Source organism: Bicyclus anynana, chromosome 21 (genome assembly GCF_947172395.1).
Source record: "Bicyclus anynana chromosome 21, ilBicAnyn1.1, whole genome shotgun sequence".
Classification (NCBI taxonomy): domain Eukaryota; kingdom Metazoa; phylum Arthropoda; class Insecta; order Lepidoptera; family Nymphalidae; genus Bicyclus; species Bicyclus anynana.
Window position 1 is genome coordinate 12,881,114 of NC_069103.1, and position 18,882 is coordinate 12,899,995.

The 18,882-nt window shown below is 39.1% G+C and overlaps 1 protein-coding gene across 1 annotated transcript in view; it reads left to right on the plus strand.

Annotated features, from left to right (window-relative positions):
- LOC112054400 (cell growth regulator with RING finger domain protein 1) overlaps window positions 1-18,882 on the plus strand; it is a 49,103-nt gene that overhangs the window by 15,112 nt on the left and 15,109 nt on the right. The window contains exons 3-4 of the mRNA XM_052888036.1: window positions 1,023-1,158; window positions 16,969-17,110. Of these exons, the coding sequence (XP_052743996.1) occupies window positions 1,023-1,158; window positions 16,969-17,110 (278 nt within the window). The remainder of the gene's footprint in view (window positions 1-1,022; window positions 1,159-16,968; window positions 17,111-18,882) is intronic.

The following is an 18,882-nucleotide window of genomic DNA, read 5'->3' on the forward strand; positions in this document are numbered from 1 at the left end:
CTCACGATTTTAGAAAGTTTCCCTCGATTTCTCCCGGATCCCATCATCAGATCCAGACATGATTACCTACTATGGGACCAAATGAAAAGCATACCCTCTCAAACGAAAAAAGAATTTTTCAAATCGGTTCAGGCGTCTTCGAGTAATCGGTAACATACATAAAAAAAGATTCCGACGAATTGATAACCTCCTCCTTTTTTGAAGTCGGTTAATTATAAATAATATAATCCCATCAGGTTAAAACGACCTGCCACCAACAGCGTCGTGTTAGTAAATGTTGTTTAGTCTGTGACGGTTGTGCTAATCATATAATGGCGCTAACTGCTAATTTAACTGTACACAAATTCCAATTGTAATTTTTTTATTCATCGACAAGTTAACGTGTAACTGCGATTTGCAGTCCAAGATTATATCGCGCTAACTTGGCAAGAGTAGGGTTTATTTGATCATTATATTATAGCCTACTTTAACGCCAGGCTTTCTCCATATAGCCTATAGGAAATGTGATATGGAGCTAAACACACCACGCTAAACCAATGCGGGTTGGCGGACTTAACTAGAAGACAATACATAAACAATACATCACTCATTAGCCCCAATGTAAGCCTGTGGTAGGGGTACTAGGACAGTTGATTTTATGATATACAGGGTGATGGGGAGTATTTCCCATAACTTGGGGTTATATTCTTTACCGAAAAATAATTGAAAATGTTCAAGGAACATGTGTTCTAAAATTAACATTTTCCAGTTTTAGGAATCGAACCCACGGCCGTGGATTTAGAGCGCAGCGTCACTATACCCACTGCGACGCGGCCGTCAAATCTCTGGATCTACAGAACCGATTTGAAAAATTCTTTTACCACTAGAAAGCCCCGTGATTTTCGAGTGTCAGAGGCTATATTTTATCCCCGTATTCTCACGGACACGGGATCTAAAACGGGAAAGCGGGTGAAATCGTGAGGGCGTCAGCTGTTCTGTCATAAACTCAGTTTTTTGGCTTAAATAATGTCTTTATTCTGCAGGTGTAAGGTCCTGCGTATCGTCCACAGTGCGCTACTGGCACGCGAGCTGGTGGGGCGCGCCCGTGGGAGACCTGCACCAGACGCTGTGGGGCACGCTGCCGGAGATCCTCGCGTCGAGGCATTTGAGCTTCACCAGGTAAGTCGTAATGTATTGGGCTCTGTGTCGTGCGTATTGTCCACAGTGCGTTACTGGCACCCATAGAGTACATTGAATATAGGGTATAGAGTCCTCAGATGCCATCTCCGCTTAGCGCTATCTTGTGAGCATATAGAGAACTACACTAATTAAAATATATACCCAGTATAAAATGAGCGTCGATTTACGTATATATACCTATATATCCATAGAGGCATAAACATAATGTTTACCTACTAGTTTTAACTGTTCTTTAATTTTATTTTAGTATTTAAAAACACAATTAATTATTGTTTCTACTATTGTGAACCTATAAAACTCCGTCTGTTTGATTAGAGTCATCTTCGTTAAAACCTTTAGTGATACCGCTTAACAATATATTTGTTGACTTACACCAATTAAATGTAAAAAATCTGCACGAAAAAGTAAAAAAGAACTCTACTAAATCTCAAGACAAGAGTTCTCGGAATCCAAACTAAAGCACAGGTCAAAACGATTTATGACAGTCACCAAAATCCATAAAAAACCCAAGTCGTCGGGAAAGATCAACGCAAATAAACACCATGAAGAAAGCAGAAGAAATAAAACCGTTGTATTCGTCTACAAAATTAATTAAATTTGTTTGTATTATTTCATTTGATTTTTAATTCTCAGCGTAAAAATCATATATACGTAAACTTTACCGTGAAAGCAATCACTATCAAGGGCGAAACAGTTTGCGGTTTGCCTCAATCTAACCATTCTTTGGTTAAAGCACCGCCCGGTTAGAGACCCACACATTTATAGTGCGTAGCGTTGAATGATATGCGGGAGATGGAAGATCAATCGATCTCTTCACCTACTCGTAGTGGACTTGGTATTCTGTGCTAGTTGTAGTCTTCTAGCTGTTAATACTTGGACACCGAAGAGTTGCTACCATTCGCGTAGCGTGCGAGTGCTAATTGTGTGCGGTGTTTTTCAAGTGAGCTAAGACCTTTACGATGAAATATGGTTTTTTTTTAAACATTTGCCATTACGTCCAGTGTTGTTGGTTATTAGTCAGTTGACTGATATGCGTGAGATGAAAGCTCAGTGGACCTCTTCACTTAGTAGCTTGGTATTGTCTGATGTCTACAGGCTGTAGATGTAGTCTACAGTGTAGACACTCTTGACACAAGGAGTTGCTTCTATTCGCGATGGGAAAAGTGCGAGTTCTTAATACTTGGTCACCGAAAAGTTGCTACCATTCGCGATGCGTGCGGGTGCTAATTGCGTGCGATGTCTTTCAAGTGAGCTACAACCTTTACGGTTGACGATGAAATATAGATGCTTAATTTTTTTTTATATTTTCCATAGCGTGCTCTTGGTTATTTGTCAGTTGAATGATATGCGTGTGATTGAAGATCATTGGACCTCTTCACGTATTAGTGGGCTTCAGTTTGGCTGCTAGTTTTACTTTTCTACAAGCTGTCGATGTTTGGAGACGGAGCAGTTGCTTCCATTCGCGATGGAGACATGTGAGTGCTTAGTGCGTGCGGTGTCTTACAAGTGAGCTACGACCCTTACCCAGCAAGTTCAATCTAGTGTATACTAGACTTAAACCTACTTGATAACTTAATAATAGGTACTCTTTATTTGTACACCACAAAAATAAAAGAAAACAAGCAAAACAGAAACACAAGAAAAAGTAGAATACAAAAGGCGGCCTTATCGCTTAGTAGCGATCTCTTCCAGGCAACCTTAACTTAATATTATAAAAAGAATTTTCAAAAATGGCTCAGTAGTAGGTACCTCTTTATAATATTAGCATCAAATATTTAGTATATAAAATTGAAAATTTTGAGATTTCCCCGAAGATTATGAAACTATTAATTACACTCTCGATTAAAACATCAATTCGAATAAGTTTAGTTTTTCTTCCTCATTTTCACCCCCCACAACTTTTCAACGGCTCAACCGATTTTGGTCAAATCGAGTGAAACCGCGGCGTGTCTGCTAGTATTTTTATTATTTGATAATGATTATGACAATGAAAACATAGTTTAACTTAATACAAAGTATGTAGTAGATGTTATAAGGTTCAAGTGGGTAATTTATTAGGCTTAAAACTATTAATATGGTTACGAGTTTAGAGTTAATATACTCTCATAACCATTTTAATAGCTTTTTTTTATTGTTTCGACGTGACTAAAATGCGTGTGTATAAATTTATTAATGACTATTTATCATCATCATCATTTACAACCCACATTCGGCTCACTGTTGAGCACGATTCTCCTCTCAGGTCGAGAGGGGTTAGGTTACATCTTCGTGATTTTTGGCATCCAATAGAAATAAAGTTCAAATTTTAATAAAACTTGTTGTAGGCGAATACATCGACGAGTATATTTATAATAGCGGAATCACACATCTAGAAAAGCGTGGTAGGTGGGTCTTAGGCCCACATTTCATATATGGAAGCAAGATTGACCCTGTAGTGAGCCGTTAATAACATGAATAGTTAAAAAAACTAAAAACAGGCTTTATACCTATATCATGGGGGTGTATTTCAAAAAGCCTGTCCGCCATCTTGGGCGTCCGCCATATTGTATTTAAGTCACGTGACTATTTTTTTCGTATTCCTGACAGCAAACCCTTTCATAAAGCCGCTATATTGGATTTGTGATGACGTTTCTTAGCTAGTCATGTATTGTCATCAGAACTCAGGGCGTATGCAAAATTTCATCCTAATCGAAGACCGGGACAAATTAAGATTCTAAGATTTTCTTACATACATAGTTACAAGTAAAGCTAATATAAGCGTGTTAAAAAAGGATAATCATATTGTGAACTTATAAAATACCGAAGCGTAAATAAACTGCGTCAGAAGATAATTTTCATAATGTCCTGATGACGAGTCAGTGATGCGTGGACATAGGGATATACGTATTACGTACTGAGACAGCGGTTTTAAGGAAAAATCTAATGTATTTGGTCACTCTATTTGGTACTGACGTAGTCTTAGTCGCTTTTACATATAAAACGCTAAAGTTCGCGCTAGTTGAAATACAGCTGGCCTATTCACTATTTTGGTCTTTATTATCAACCTATTAAAATAAACATCAAATCAAAAGCCTCAATAGCTCAACGATAAGAGCGGTCGGACTCATCAACGAGGGGTGGCGGTTCGATCCCCACCCCGTTGGTCTATTGTCGTACCCACTCCTAGCACAGTCTTTTCCGATTAGTATTAGGAGGGAAATGGGAATATTGGTCATATTATAAAAAACTAGCTGACGCCGCGCGGTTTCACCCGCGTGGTTCCCGTTCTCGTAGGAATACGGGGATAATATATAGCCTATAGCCTTCCTCGATAAATGGGCTATCTAACACTGAAATAATTTTTGAAATCGGCCCAGTAGTTCCTGAGATTAGCGCGTTCAATCAAACGAACAAACTCTTCAGCTTTATAATATTAGTATAGATGTGGCAAATATTCTTTAAAAAAAAAAATCAATTGACAACATGTCGTCTACATACTGTACCTATGATATTCACCAGTAAGCACCAGATGACATTTGTTACATAGAATCTCAATGATGTATGATACAATGAATAATATGTATGATACATAAAAAAATGATGTTTGTTACATCATGTCAACTAGCGACTGTATAAAGTTAATCTCACTATGAGATTGGCGACTGTGACCAAAAAAAAAATCGGTCTAGAACAAATTACGAGTATTTTTTATTACGCTCGTGGATTCTTTTTCCTCTAAACCTCGAATGCGGATGCCATTTTTAACCCCTGACGCAAAAAGATGGTTTGTCTGCCTGATTGTCAGTCAGTCTGTCAGTCTGTCTGTGGCACCATAGCTCCCGAACGGATAAAGTGATTTCAATATATGTTTGGATGAAAGGTGACTTATGTGCAATTATTCTTAGTTATGTTTGATGAAAATGGGTTGAGCCGTTTAAAAGTTGTGGGGGTTGAGAGTGGGGAAGAACAACCGAATTGTCTGCAAATATACTCGAGTGGGGTCTCAAATGAAAGCGCACTGAAAGAGAATATTGATGACTTGATCGAGAGTGTAATTATTAATTTCGGGGATTTTTGTTTTTAAATTTTTAATTTTTAAATTTTTTGTTATTAATGTAAAACTAATGGCGAATCGCCTTAACTCATATAATGGTCACGGCTATTTGGTGCGGTTTATCGACTGTTCAATTGTTTTGATTTCAATTAACTTACTTATTCAATTACTTACTTACTATTGTGCAATGTGGCAAAAGAAAATTTAGATTAGTCGGCCGAGTCACCGGGTTAAAATAGACAGTTTAGCTCTATTACTTCTAGAGCCGTGATAGCCCAGTGGATATGATTTCTGCCTCCGATTCCGGAGGATTCGAATCCGGTCCTGGGCATGCAGGCAGAGAATTAAGAAAATTCTCTGGTATGCAGGTTTCCTCACGATGTTTTTCCCTCACCGTTTGAGACACGTGATATTTAATTTCTTAAAATGCACACAACTGAAATATTGGAGGTGCATGCCCGGATGGACCGGATTTGAACCCTCACCCTCCGGAATCGGAGGCAGAGGTCATATCCACTGGGCTATCACGACTCTTTTTGCGTCTATGAAGTACTTATCACTGTTTCTATGCAAGCTGGTTCCATATAGGCTACATTATTGTTTACCAGCAGGCTTTACAGCCAAGCACTGGCCTATTCATCGTAAAAAGTTTAGTTTTTATTTATACAAATAATATTCTGTGGTTTATATTAACAAAAAAAAACATTCGCGGTTTAGAGGGAAAAGTATCCACGAGCGTAATAAAAACATTTTTTTAACATATAATATGCTCCAGACCGAATTTTTTTTACCACAGTGACTAATCTCATAGTGAGATTAACCATTTACACAAGAGACATTATAGTACACAAGTGTGTCGACAAGCACAGGTGCACTCTCTATTCCCTCATTCTCATTCGTCTCCAATGGGACGGCAGACCGACACGAGCCAACTCCAGGCTGCTATATTGTACGAAGAATCCTCATAACGTATTTTTTTGTTATTGTTGGGATTCGAACCCTGGATCTCATTGTCTGTAGCTGAAATAGCTAACCACAGGACCAATGAGGCAGTATAATATGTTGGCGGCAAATTTAAAATATAAAAAAACAGCAGCCCCCCAAGAGCACCGCGGCAGCCTGCTGTTTTTTTTTTAAATATTTTGAATTAGTTAAACAAATATGTACAATAGACAAGTGAGCAATGAATGGTTGTAGTGTACACAAACACTGCAATCGACCCGCTAACCGGAGTCGGTTCGTTGCCATTGACTCGCGGCGCCGTTTCGCAACCGTGCCACGAGGTCTCCGCGCCCAGGGTTGTCGCGGCGCGAACAAACTAATGATTACCTCAAACCGAGGACTGTTGCTTTTTAATCTTTTTTTTTTTAATATGACCAATATTCTCATCCTCCTCCAACTAGTCGGAAAAGACTCTGCTAGGAGTGGGTACGACAATAGATCAACGGAGCGGGGTTCGAACCACCACCCCTCGGTGATGAGTCCGACCGCTCTTACCGTTGAGCTATTGAGCTTACTATAATCTCATCAGATGGTAATTGACCATGCAATCTAAGATGGAAGCGGGGTAACTTGTTAAGAGGATGAAAAATCCACACTCCTTTCGGTTTCTACACGACATCGTACTGCAACGCTAAATCGCTTGGCGGTAGGTACTTAACTTAACTACGTACTTAGTAACTTGAACAACGCGAGTGGGACCGCAAGGTGTCTGTATGTAATATTTAAAAAGATAACTGACTGACTGAGATATCAAAGTTTCAGTATTGATTTTTCGCGGCGATTAAAACTCAAAAACTCGAAAAAGCGTCTGTCGCTCAACATATGACTTGTGCTCTAATATATGAATGCATTTTAACCGACTTAAAAAAAAGAAGGAGATTCTCAATTCGACTGATGCACCTCACACGCCGCACGCACAATTTCACACACGCGCAGTCTTTCCCCCCGTCGCCCGCATATCATGGGAGTGTCATCGACGAACTTGCCAGACTATATACATTTATTTTGGTCGCAATACGCTTCGCCGTTCTTACGAATATTCTCTACGAACAATGTCCCGTGACCAACCTGTAACTTACAGGTTAATAAGGTTGGTAATCTTGCAGGCTGTAAGATTCATCATATCATCATCATATCAGCTGTTGGACGTCCACTGGGGGACATAGGCCTTTTGTAGGGACATCCAGACATCACAATACTGAGCTACATGCATCCAGCGAATTCCTGCGACTCGCTTGATGGGGGTCGACCAACACTGCGCTTGCTAGTGCGGGGTCGCCATTCCAGCACTTTGGGACCCCAACGTCCATCGGCTCTTCGAACTACGTGCCCCGCCCATTGCCACTTCAGCTTCGCAACTCGAGCGATGGAACGAGTGTTAGAAGTATCTCTGCGTGATCGAATCAGAAATGAGCAGATCCGCAGAAGAACCAAAGTCACCGACATAGCTCAACGAGTTGCGAGGGTAAGATTACCCACTCATAATGGCAAGGCACGTCGACAACCCTAACCAACATAACCATACATCGTGTGCTAATCACTTGGAAACAATGCTTCAGTGCATTTCGCTTTTATGTAATTTTTTACGTTGAATTATTGCTATTAAGGTCTGAGCAAATAACATCTAGTGGTCAAAAGAACAACTAGATTCATGGTCGGACCTGTTCAGTGATCAGCCTATGTGGCGTCTAATCATGAGGTACTTGGTTCGAGTCCGCAGTCACGTTCTATAATATCACACTAATATTATAAATGTGAAAATGTGTGTACAGACACACACTGTTTATCTATTTCTTTGAGCGACGAATTGACGTAATTTTAGTTGAAAAGATGGAGAGTGACATAGGCTATTTTTTGTCTTTTTCTAACGTCCCACTTCCCTAAAATGGGGGTTGGAATTTTGTATGGAGCATTCCACAATTTTCAAGGTAGAAAGCTAAAAAAACCGTGCAACATTTTTTTTTATATCCATCCATCCATATCCCATCCCTTTTAAAGAGGGGGTGACATTTTATAAGGGACTTTTCGCAGTTTTCCAGGTAGGGTAGTGTACTGGTAGGGTGTGGGTAGGGTAGGGGTAGAGTACGGGTAGGGTAGTGGTAGGGTAGGGTAGGGGGTAGGGAAGAAGTTCACATAAGTCAAAGCGAAGCTTGACCGGATCCGCTAGTTTACTTTTTTGCAACTTATACTGATTGTATATTTCCACGCGGACGAAGTCGCAGGCGTTCGCTAGTAAAGAATTTAATGCAATAATTTCACACCTCAAATCAGAATGTTATAGTTGTAATTTTCTTTTCCTTTCAATCCATTTTCATTGTGTAAATCCTATTATTGTTATCAAAAGATAAGAAACCGTGATAAGGAATTTGTATCGCGGCATTGTGTAATTCTCTTTCGTAGTTCAAAAGTCACAATCTATATTCAGAAATTGTGTAACCTGTACCTACTATCGGTTACGAAATTTTATCGATTCAAATAAATAAATGCAATATTTTGATATCAAGGTGACATTTTTTTATTGTACTTATACTAGCAAAATACCGCGACTATTACGTTTAAAGGAGAACCAAAAATAACTTTTAGTTTTCGATTAATTGGACGCATCGCATCAAACCGATTTCATTATTCTTTGTATAGAAAGTCGTACAAGTGCGTCCACTGATCCGCATCGTACGGATCGCATCGAATAGATTTTATTAAAATTAAAAATCCATATAATGCGTACGATACGTACATTGCGGATCAGTGGACGCCTGCAATGTACCTAACATGCACAGTTGTATGTACTTACGTGATTTTCTGAAAAATGATAATTTAGTACTTATTATTTTTTATATTAATAAATACCTCTACCTATGTATAGTTATTTTTTAAAAGCTTGCTTCTTGTAAGTGAAGATTATAAATGTTAACAGGCTTCCTTAGATTGCCTCTTCTTAAGGACTAACGCAAACTGCATACTCACCGTCCGATTAGACTAATTTCTATAAAAACAACTAGCGTACGCCCCGCGATCTCATCCACGGAGTTCCCATGGGAAAATAGGGATAAAATAAAGTAGGTACTCGCTGATAATGTAGCTTTCCTTTAGTTTTTTAATCGGTGGTTGTCTTCGGATCACGTGGTCCTGGGTCAGCTTATTAAATACTGAATTTTTCATTGTTTCAAGAAATGTTTAGTTAAGATTCTCAGTCCGGAGTTTTGTTTATGTTTGTTTTGTAATACCGCTCGCCTCGGAGAGCACGCTAAGCGGTGCCGGTCATTATCTTTAACATATGGTAATGATCGTTAAAGAGTTTAACAATATCACCCTAAACCCGCCAACCAGCATTGGAGCAGTGTGACGGGTCTAAGCTCCATATCGCCTTTCCTGAAGTGAGGCTCTATAATGGGTCGTTAAAATATTTAGCGTTCCGGTACGATGTCATGTAGAAACCGAAAGAGTTGATTTTCATCTTCCTCCTAACTAGGTTAGCCCGCTTCCATCTTAGATTGCATTATCACTTCATCATCAGATGAGATTGTATCAAGGGCTAACTTGTAAAGAATAAAAAAAATATGCTAATAACTGTTGCTCTCTATGGGCCTCATAAGAAGGCTCAGAGTCACACAGCGGGCGATGGAACGAGCTATGTTAGGAGTATCTCTGCGTGATCGAATCAGAAGTGAGGAGATCCGCAGAAGAACCAAAGTCACCGACATAGCTCAACGAGTTGCGAAGCTGAAGTGGCAATGGGCGGGGCACATAGTTCGAAGAGCCGATGGACGTTGGGGTCCCAAAGTGCTGGAATGGCGACCCCGCACTAGTAAGCGCGGTGTTGGCCGACCCCCAACCAGGTGGACTGACGACATCAAGCGAGTCGCAGGGATTCGCTGGATGTAGGTGGCTCAGTATCGTGATGTTTGGAAGTCCCTACAAAAGGCCTATGTCCTGCAGTTGACGTCCATCGGCTGATATGATGATGATGATGATGAATAACTGTTGCAGTTTTTGTCCATGAGCGCTTTAATATGCTTTGGGCCTTAAGATAACCTTGTTATACATTGTCTTCGAGAGCCTAACGTAACTAAATAATGTTCTTAAGTATATAGGCTAATACTGCACTGCATGTTGTACCTATGCAGTAGCGTAATTGTAACCATAATGTAGTTGATGTTTTATTAAAAAAAAAACAACAACAAAACCTACCCTGAGGATGCATCATGAACCCTTAATGGAGAAGGAATTTTCCATTTTATAAAAAGTTACCCTTGATGAAAACAGCCATCCCGTTGTACAATGATGATCAATCGATGATGGTCAAATACTATATATAATAATATATATAATGATGATCAATAGATGATGTTCAAATACAAATGTGCAGGGCCAGGCTTATCTTGTTATAGAAGAGTATTTGAAATTTGGTCTCTCACCTTGCTGCTCCTAAAGTTTATATTCTTGATTTTATTTAATACTAGCGGACGCCCGCGACTTCGTCTGCGTAAAATTCGATGTCAATTTTACTACTACCCCCTAACCTAACCTAACCTACCCTACCCCTACCATACCCCTACCCTATCACTACCCCAACCCTACCACTGCCCCGACCCTACCCCTACCCTACCCCTACCTTACCTATACCCTACCCCAATCCTACCCGTACCCTCCCCGTACTCTATCCCTTTCCTACCCCTATCCCACCCGTACCCCTATCTCACGCCTATCCTACCCCTACCCTGCCACTTCCCTATCCTACCCGTACCTCTACCTTACCACTACCCTACCTCTACCCCGACCCTACCACTACTCTAAACCCGGCCCTCAACCTACCCTACCCCTACACTACCCCTACGCTTCCCTACCCGTACCCTAACCTACCCTGTAACTTCTCTATCTTACTCCTACCCTTAGCAAAATCGGTCCAGTCCTTCGAGAGTGGTGGTATTTCTGCGTCTTTTAGAAATTTTGTATTATCTCCGAAACTATTTAAGTAATTAACATACTGTAAAGGGCAAATCTTATCTCCATAATACCCTTGTGATTATTAAATAATTTATTTTAATAAGGATTAAAGTTTAGTTGTATAAATAATGACGTAAACCTAAGTATATAAAATTAATAATTTTTAAAACACAAAAGGCCTTTTTTCTTCTATATATCAGCTAATATATGTATAGAAGATAGATATATGGTGTCGCGGACTTTTTTGTAGAACTTTTAAAGATACATAAAGTCTCCATATATTAATTTCAATTTTACACAATAGTTAAGGCAGCGCATGCGAATAAGTCTGTATAAGAGGATTTTCAGTCCGACCTGTATGACAAAAACTGTGATAACTCGGCTAATATATATGATACCAATATAAAATATAACCTATAGCACTCCCCAATAATGTAGCATTCTACTGGTGAAAGAATTTTTAAAATCGGACCAGTAGTTCCGAAGATTACCCCATTTAAAAAATGTGACAAACTTACAAACTTTACCTCTTTATAATATTAGTATAGACTACGTATGTATCTTTTACAAAATTAAGTTAACACAAAACACTATAATTACACTTACTAAGTTTTAATTAATTTATATACACAACAATCGAAATAATACCATAAAACGAAATAATAACTAATTACACGAAATACGTATGACGAAAGTCGAAAGTCGAAACGAAACGAATAAAATAAAATTACAAATTATTTATTTGAATTTAAAGTTTAAACCTGATTACCTGAACCTGGTCCTGAACCTAAACAAAGAAAGTACGACGTATCTAAACTATAAATTAAAACTTAAAGTATGTCTCTAATCTCTATTTCTAAATCTAAAAACTAAAAAGCAAATACGTAAATAGACAGAGTCAGACAAACAGTAGCTAGCTAACTTTAACTACCTACGTGGTACTACGTGCCTAGAAGTAGAACATAATCATTAACAATTAAAATTAACATCGACTTGCCAAAATCTAAGTAAATTTTTCACCACCAACATCAATGTATGAACAATCAATTTCGATCATCATGTAGTCGGCATAAATCTCCCTAGCGCCGTACAAAAATATGGTGTTTTTGCTCAACGCCATCTATTGGTAAATGGATAAAACGCCTACATAGAATTTAGTAACCAAAAATGCTGATCCCTATAAAATACGTAGAAACCTATAGAGGAAGGTTCAACTTAATTTGGCGGTTGGCGCTTAAACATAAGCGGCATTCCGCCTTTTAGAAATTTTGTATTATCTCCGAAACTATTTAACTAATTAACATACTATAAAGGGCAAATCTTATCTCCATAACATCCTTGTGATTATTAAATAATTTATTTTGATAAGGATTTAAGTTAAGTAGCATAAATAATGACGCAAACCTAAGTATATAAAATTAATAATTTTTAAAACACAAAAGGTACTATATCTGCTAATGTATAGAAGATAGGTATATGGTGTCGCGGACTTTTTTGTAGAACTTTTAAAGATACATAAAGCCTCCATACATTAATTTCAATTTTACACAATGGTTAAGGCAGCGCATGCGAATAAGTCTGCCAAAGAGGATTTTCGGTCCGACCTGTATGACAAAAACTGTGATAACTCGGCTAATATATACCAATATAAAATATAGCCTATAGCACTCCCCGATAATGTAGCATTCTACTGGTGAAAGAATTTTTAAAATCGGACCAGTAGTTCCGAAGATTACCCCATTTAAAAAATGTGACAAACTTACAAACTTACAAACTTTACCTCTTTATAATATTAGTATAGACAATGTTAACATTATAAAGTAAATTTTAGTAAAAATAAAAACTTGAAAATTGAAATGTATTTTCATTTTATTTAACGTCAAAAATAGGTGTGTCCCGTGGACCCACGACTAAATAAGCGAGACTTTTATTAACGAGAATTTCTTGCAAACCGAATAAAAAGTAAAATCAAATATTCTTATTGAATGACTTAAGCCAAACAACTCAAATATTCTTATTGAATGACCTAAGCCAAACTCAAATCAAATATTCTTATTGAATGACTTAAGCCAAACTCAGGACCTTATTATCCAAAGACTCATAGGCTAATCACTGGTCTTGCTAACTCTCGAGGCGAGGCAAAGAAAGCCATCCAAAGCCAAATGGAATTCCCGGAACAGTGACTATACTACAAATACAATTACATGCTACGTAGTAAACATCAGTTAGCGTTGTTTCGTTGATTGGCGCCTCCCGCTGGGACACGAATGATGAGCGCAAAACACGATCCCCCCCTTGGCGTAATAGTCTATGCCACAGAATACATAATAGACAACAAACCCTTGAACAAAAATTACCTGTGAAATGTCCCAACGTGAATAACTCTTAGAAGGCTGTTACTATATCAGAAAATAACTCTGAGCATTATGCCGTCATTTCTGAGCGGTACAGGTGAGTACGCGAGTGAATGGAATTTCTCAGGTACAAATGATGAATAACGACTAATTAAAATTGTACGGCTTTGTTATAGTGTTAAAGATGATTAAAAATCTATAATATTATACTACTAGCGGACGCTCGCGACTTCGTCCGTGTGGAATTTAGTTTTTCACAAATCCCTCGGGAACCATGGATTTTTGTGGGATAAAAGTAGCCTATGTGTTAATCCAGACTATAATCTATCTCTACTTCAAATTTCAGGTGATTAGATTCAGTAATCGCGGCGTGAAAGAGTAACAAACATTCATACGATCAAAATCATCAGTTTTTATGCAAGTCTTGGGAATCCATAGATTTTTCGGGACAAAGAGTAGCCTGTGTGTTAATCCAGAGTAAAATCTATTTCCATTCCAAGTTTCAGCCAAATCGGTTCAGTAGTTACGGCTGTGGTTGCGGCGTTAAAGAGTAACAAACATACAAACTTTCGCGTTTATAATATTAGTAGGATAAGTACGATAGTCCAGGATCCGTGGAATTTTTTTACAATTGATTACTATCAAGTTAATTTTCCGTGAGTAGCTTCATCTTGATGAGACGATCGCCTTTTTTATTTACAAAAAATCTTGATTCTGGGTGATAACTGGGTAATGAAAATTTCTGAGCGTCGGAACGAGATAATGTACCACGCAATTTGTAGGACATTGTTGCTGTTAAGTTGTATGACTATTAATTAAGCAACAGTAAAAAAACAGCTGGTTTAGCAAACGATATAATTAGGGACTTTATTAAAACAGTATTTAGCTGTTGATCAGTAAGAGTAATGACAATGACTAATTGACATGACATGACAGTTGTCACATAGATTGATAGAGTAACTATAGACTATAACTTATAATAGAACTTACACGTGAGTGAAACCGCGGTGTTTTTTTTTAATTATTATTCTTTACAAGTTAACCCTTGAGTACAATCACACCTGATGGTAAGTGATGATGCAGTCTAAGATGTAAGCGGGCTAACTTGTTAGGAGGAGGATGAAAATCCACACTCCTTTCGGTTTCTACACGGCATCGTACCAAAACGCTGAATCGCTTGGCGGTACGTCTTTATCGGTAGAGTAGTAACTAGCCACGGCTGAAGCCTCCCACCAGCCAGACCTTTCCAATTAAGAAACCTCAATCGGCCCAGCCGGGGATCGAACCCAGGACCTCCTTCTTGTAAATCCACCGCGCATACCACTGCGCCACGAAGGCCGTCAAAATTTATAACCTCCTCTCAGTATGAGAGGGGTTAGGCTAATAGTTCACCACGCTGGCCCAATGCTGATTGGCAGGCTTCACACACGTAAGTATCTATCCTTACGATGTTTTTCCTTCAACGTTTCAGACACGTGATATTTAATTTCATAAAATGTATAAACCAATAAGTTGGAGGTGCATGCCCCAGACCGGATTCAAACTTACGCCCATCGAATCGAAGGCAGAGGCAGCATCCACTGGGCTATCTTGGCTCGGTATTACCAGTGGGATTCAAAACTTTTTTTTTTGTATAAATAGCCAGATTCTTGAGGAGTCATAATTTAGGCTCATACTTGAATGGGGTGGGGGTGAATATTTTTGAAAATATCTGTTCTTTAAAATTAGGATTTTTTGGTCCGCTAGTTTTTAACCTTAAAAAAAACCATCTTGTCGAAATTCTCGAAAATATTCATTTCCTTGTTAATTATATTTGTGTAGGTAGGTATGTTATAGTTCGTTATTTTATGCAATATGGTTGTTTGGTATAATTAAATTAATTTGCATAGTAGGTATGCACCGACTTCCATAATTCACTATCTTCGTTTTATCCAGTTTTTTACAATTTTAATTGAGCTCTATGTTATTTAATTAAAAATATGTTAGTATATTAGTCATTATCAATATAAATAATATAAATAACATTCAAGTGTCCGTCTGTGATTTCAAAATAATTACGCTTTACCAACTGCTTATATATTGTATTACTAGCAGACGGCCTCCGGCCTCCGTGGCGCAGTGGTATGCGCGGTGGATTTACAAAACGGAGGTCCTGGGTTCGATCCCCGGCTGGGAAGATTGAGATTTTCTTAATCGGTCCTGGTCTGGCTGGTGGGAGACTTCGGCCGTGGCTAGTTACCACCCTACCGGCAAAGACGTACCGCCGAACGATTTAGCGTTCCGGTACGATGCCGTGTAGAAACCGAACGGGGTGTGGCTTTTCATCCTCCTCCTAACAAGTTAGCTCGCTTCCATCTTATACTGCATCATCACTTACCATCAGGTGAGATTGTAGTTAAGGGCTAACTTGTAAAGAATAAAAAAAAAAGACGCCCGCGACTTCGTCTGCGTGGAATATAATTTTTTACAAATCCCTCGGGATCCATGGAATTTTTGGGGATAAAAAGTAGCCTATGTAGTATATAAATCTCCTCAAGCCACGTTTAGTCGGTCAGTGTAAATTCTCAGTTCTGAATTGGGAAGAACCGAGATAGTCCAGTGGATATTCGATTGTCCTCTGTGAAATTCAAAACACAATTGTAATATGTACTAGCATAGTAATGTTTCTCTTTTAAATCCATAACACAGTAATTGTAACAGTACTGCGTGGTACGGGTAGGTTTTTAAACGTTGGCGTCCACTGATCCGCACCGTATCGGACGCATCGAATTAAACGGATTTTAATAGAGATAGTCATACAAGTACGTCCACTGATCCGCATCGTACGTATCGGACGCATCGCATCAAACGGATTTTAGTATTCTTTGTATGGAAAGTCATACAAGTGCGTCCACTGATCCGATTGGTACGTGCCGGTCGCATCGCGTTATACGGATTTTAGTATTCTTTGCATAGAAAGTCATACAAGTGCGTCCACTGATCCGCATCGTACGTATCGGACGCAAAGCATCAAACGGATTTTAGTATTCTTTGTATGGAAAGTCATACAAGCAAAGACGCAAAGCATTCATCACCCGAATGCACGTTAACCCGTCGGTCCCGTTTCTGATAATTGTCGTATTTTTATTTATATAGGGCACTTATTATTATTTGTCTGTGCAAAGATTTATCTAGATATAGTCGAGTGCAATGTTTATAAAGTCTCCAAAATGAGCTGCGGGTGTCTCTACACGCAAGTCACACATAAAGTACGCTATAATTTAGACGCGTGAGGATTCGGGTACGGCTCTGCCGCCCCGTTCATACATAACCGGTGATACCCAAAATCTTGTATTGCACAGTTTAACGCACAATGTAAGATAGTCCAATACTGTATTGGAATTAATTGGTGTACGAGTAATTAACCCGATTTATTATTAGATTTTTGTTGAGATTTTTTTTTTATGCTTGTTACAGAAGTAACGCGCACGACGAGAAAGAACTGAAACTTTCGTCGGAGCCGCTACAGTTGGGGGCGCCGCCTCGAACCTGCTACCCTCTCGTGGTGATCCTGGCGCGCGACCAGCGGGACACCGCCGAGCTGCGGCCGGACGACACGGTGATGTACCTACCTCATAATCAGTGGCGTGCACAAGGCTTTTAACAGGGGTATGCACCATACGTACCAATTATACGAAATGGAAAATTTCATCAGCAATCGATGTTTGCTATGAGTCTTCTGGGTAGGCAATGCATGTTTGCATTTATGAAGTACCTAAACGCCACTTCTCATGATGAAATCAATTTGACGGCCTCTGTGGCACATTGGATTTACAAGACATAGGTCCTGGGTTCGATCCCCGGCTGGGACGATTTCTTAATTGGTCCAGGTCTGGCTGGTAGGAGGCTTCGGCTGTGGCTAGTTACCATACCAGCAGAGACGTACCACCAAGCGATTTAGCGTTCTGGTATGATGATGCGTATAAACCAAAAGTGGTGTGGATTTTTATCCTCCTCCTAATTAGTTAGCTCGCTTCCATCTTGAATTGCATCATCACTTAACATCTGGTGATATTGTAGTCACTTGTAAAGAATTTAAATAACATAAAATTGAAAATATTGAAACCCCCCGAATGTCATGAAATTATTAATTACACATCCAATCAAGTAATCAATATTCTCTTTCAGTGAGCTTTCATTTGAGACCCCACTCGAGCATATCTGCAGAATTCGGTTGTTCTTCCCCACTTTCACCCCCCACAACTTTTAAACGGGTCAATCGATTTTCATCAAACATCTCCAAGAACACTCCCACATAAGTCACCTTTAATACAAAAAAAACTAAATTGAAATCGCTTCATCCGTCCGAGAGCCATGGTGCCACGGATTGACACATATAACTTATCATATAACTTAAAACATCTCTTTTGGCATCGGGGTTTAAAAAATAAAAAAAATATTCTGGATTGCCATCAAGAATCGTCTCGCTCGTATAGGGTTGACGACTTCCAGCCTCCCGAATGAGCGGGTTTCTGAAAAGGCTGTAGTATCATATACCCAATGATGTTAAATACTGTTAGATGTGTTCATCATCATCATCATGATATCAGCCGATGGACGTCCACTGCAGGACATAGGCCTTTTGTAGGGACTTCCAAACATCACGATACTGAGCCACCTGCATCCAGCGAATCCCTGCGACTCGCTTGATGTCGTCAGTCCACCTGGTGGGGGGTCGGCCAACACTGCGCTTATTAGTGCGGGGTCGCCATTCCAGCACTTTGGGACCCCAACGTCCATCGGCTCTTAGAACTATGTGCCCCACCCATTGCCACTTCAGCTTCGCAACTCGTTGAGCTATGTGTTACTAGGTCATAAAAAATGAGGCGCCAAAAAGAAGAAATTTCCACATTTCAATGTTAGTTGTGGTCAACAAAGAACGTTATTGAAACAAATAATACCTAAATATCGTCTACAATGTCGAGTTATGTGTTCAGGAAGTGTAAAAACTATACATACATAAATAAATAATGGAATTAAAGACAAAATTGTGCATGTGTGCGCTCAGTTTTGTAGCCTATTATTCGGATCACTTTTTGTGATTTTGTAGGGACGTAACCGATCTATAGTATAAAATTATCATTGTATATACCATATCCATATACTGCAGCATAATGGAATTTATAGACGACTAGCAGACGACTGCGACTTCATCCGCGTGAAACTCGATGTAAACTTTCAACCTAACCCAACCCTACCTCTACCCTACACCTACCTTTCTGGTTGATTTTTTACACCTTGTGTCCGAAAAACCCAAATATCTTACGAAACCTTTATTTTTTTCCAAAATAAAATTAAGTCATTATCCACATTATCCACAAGTAACATATT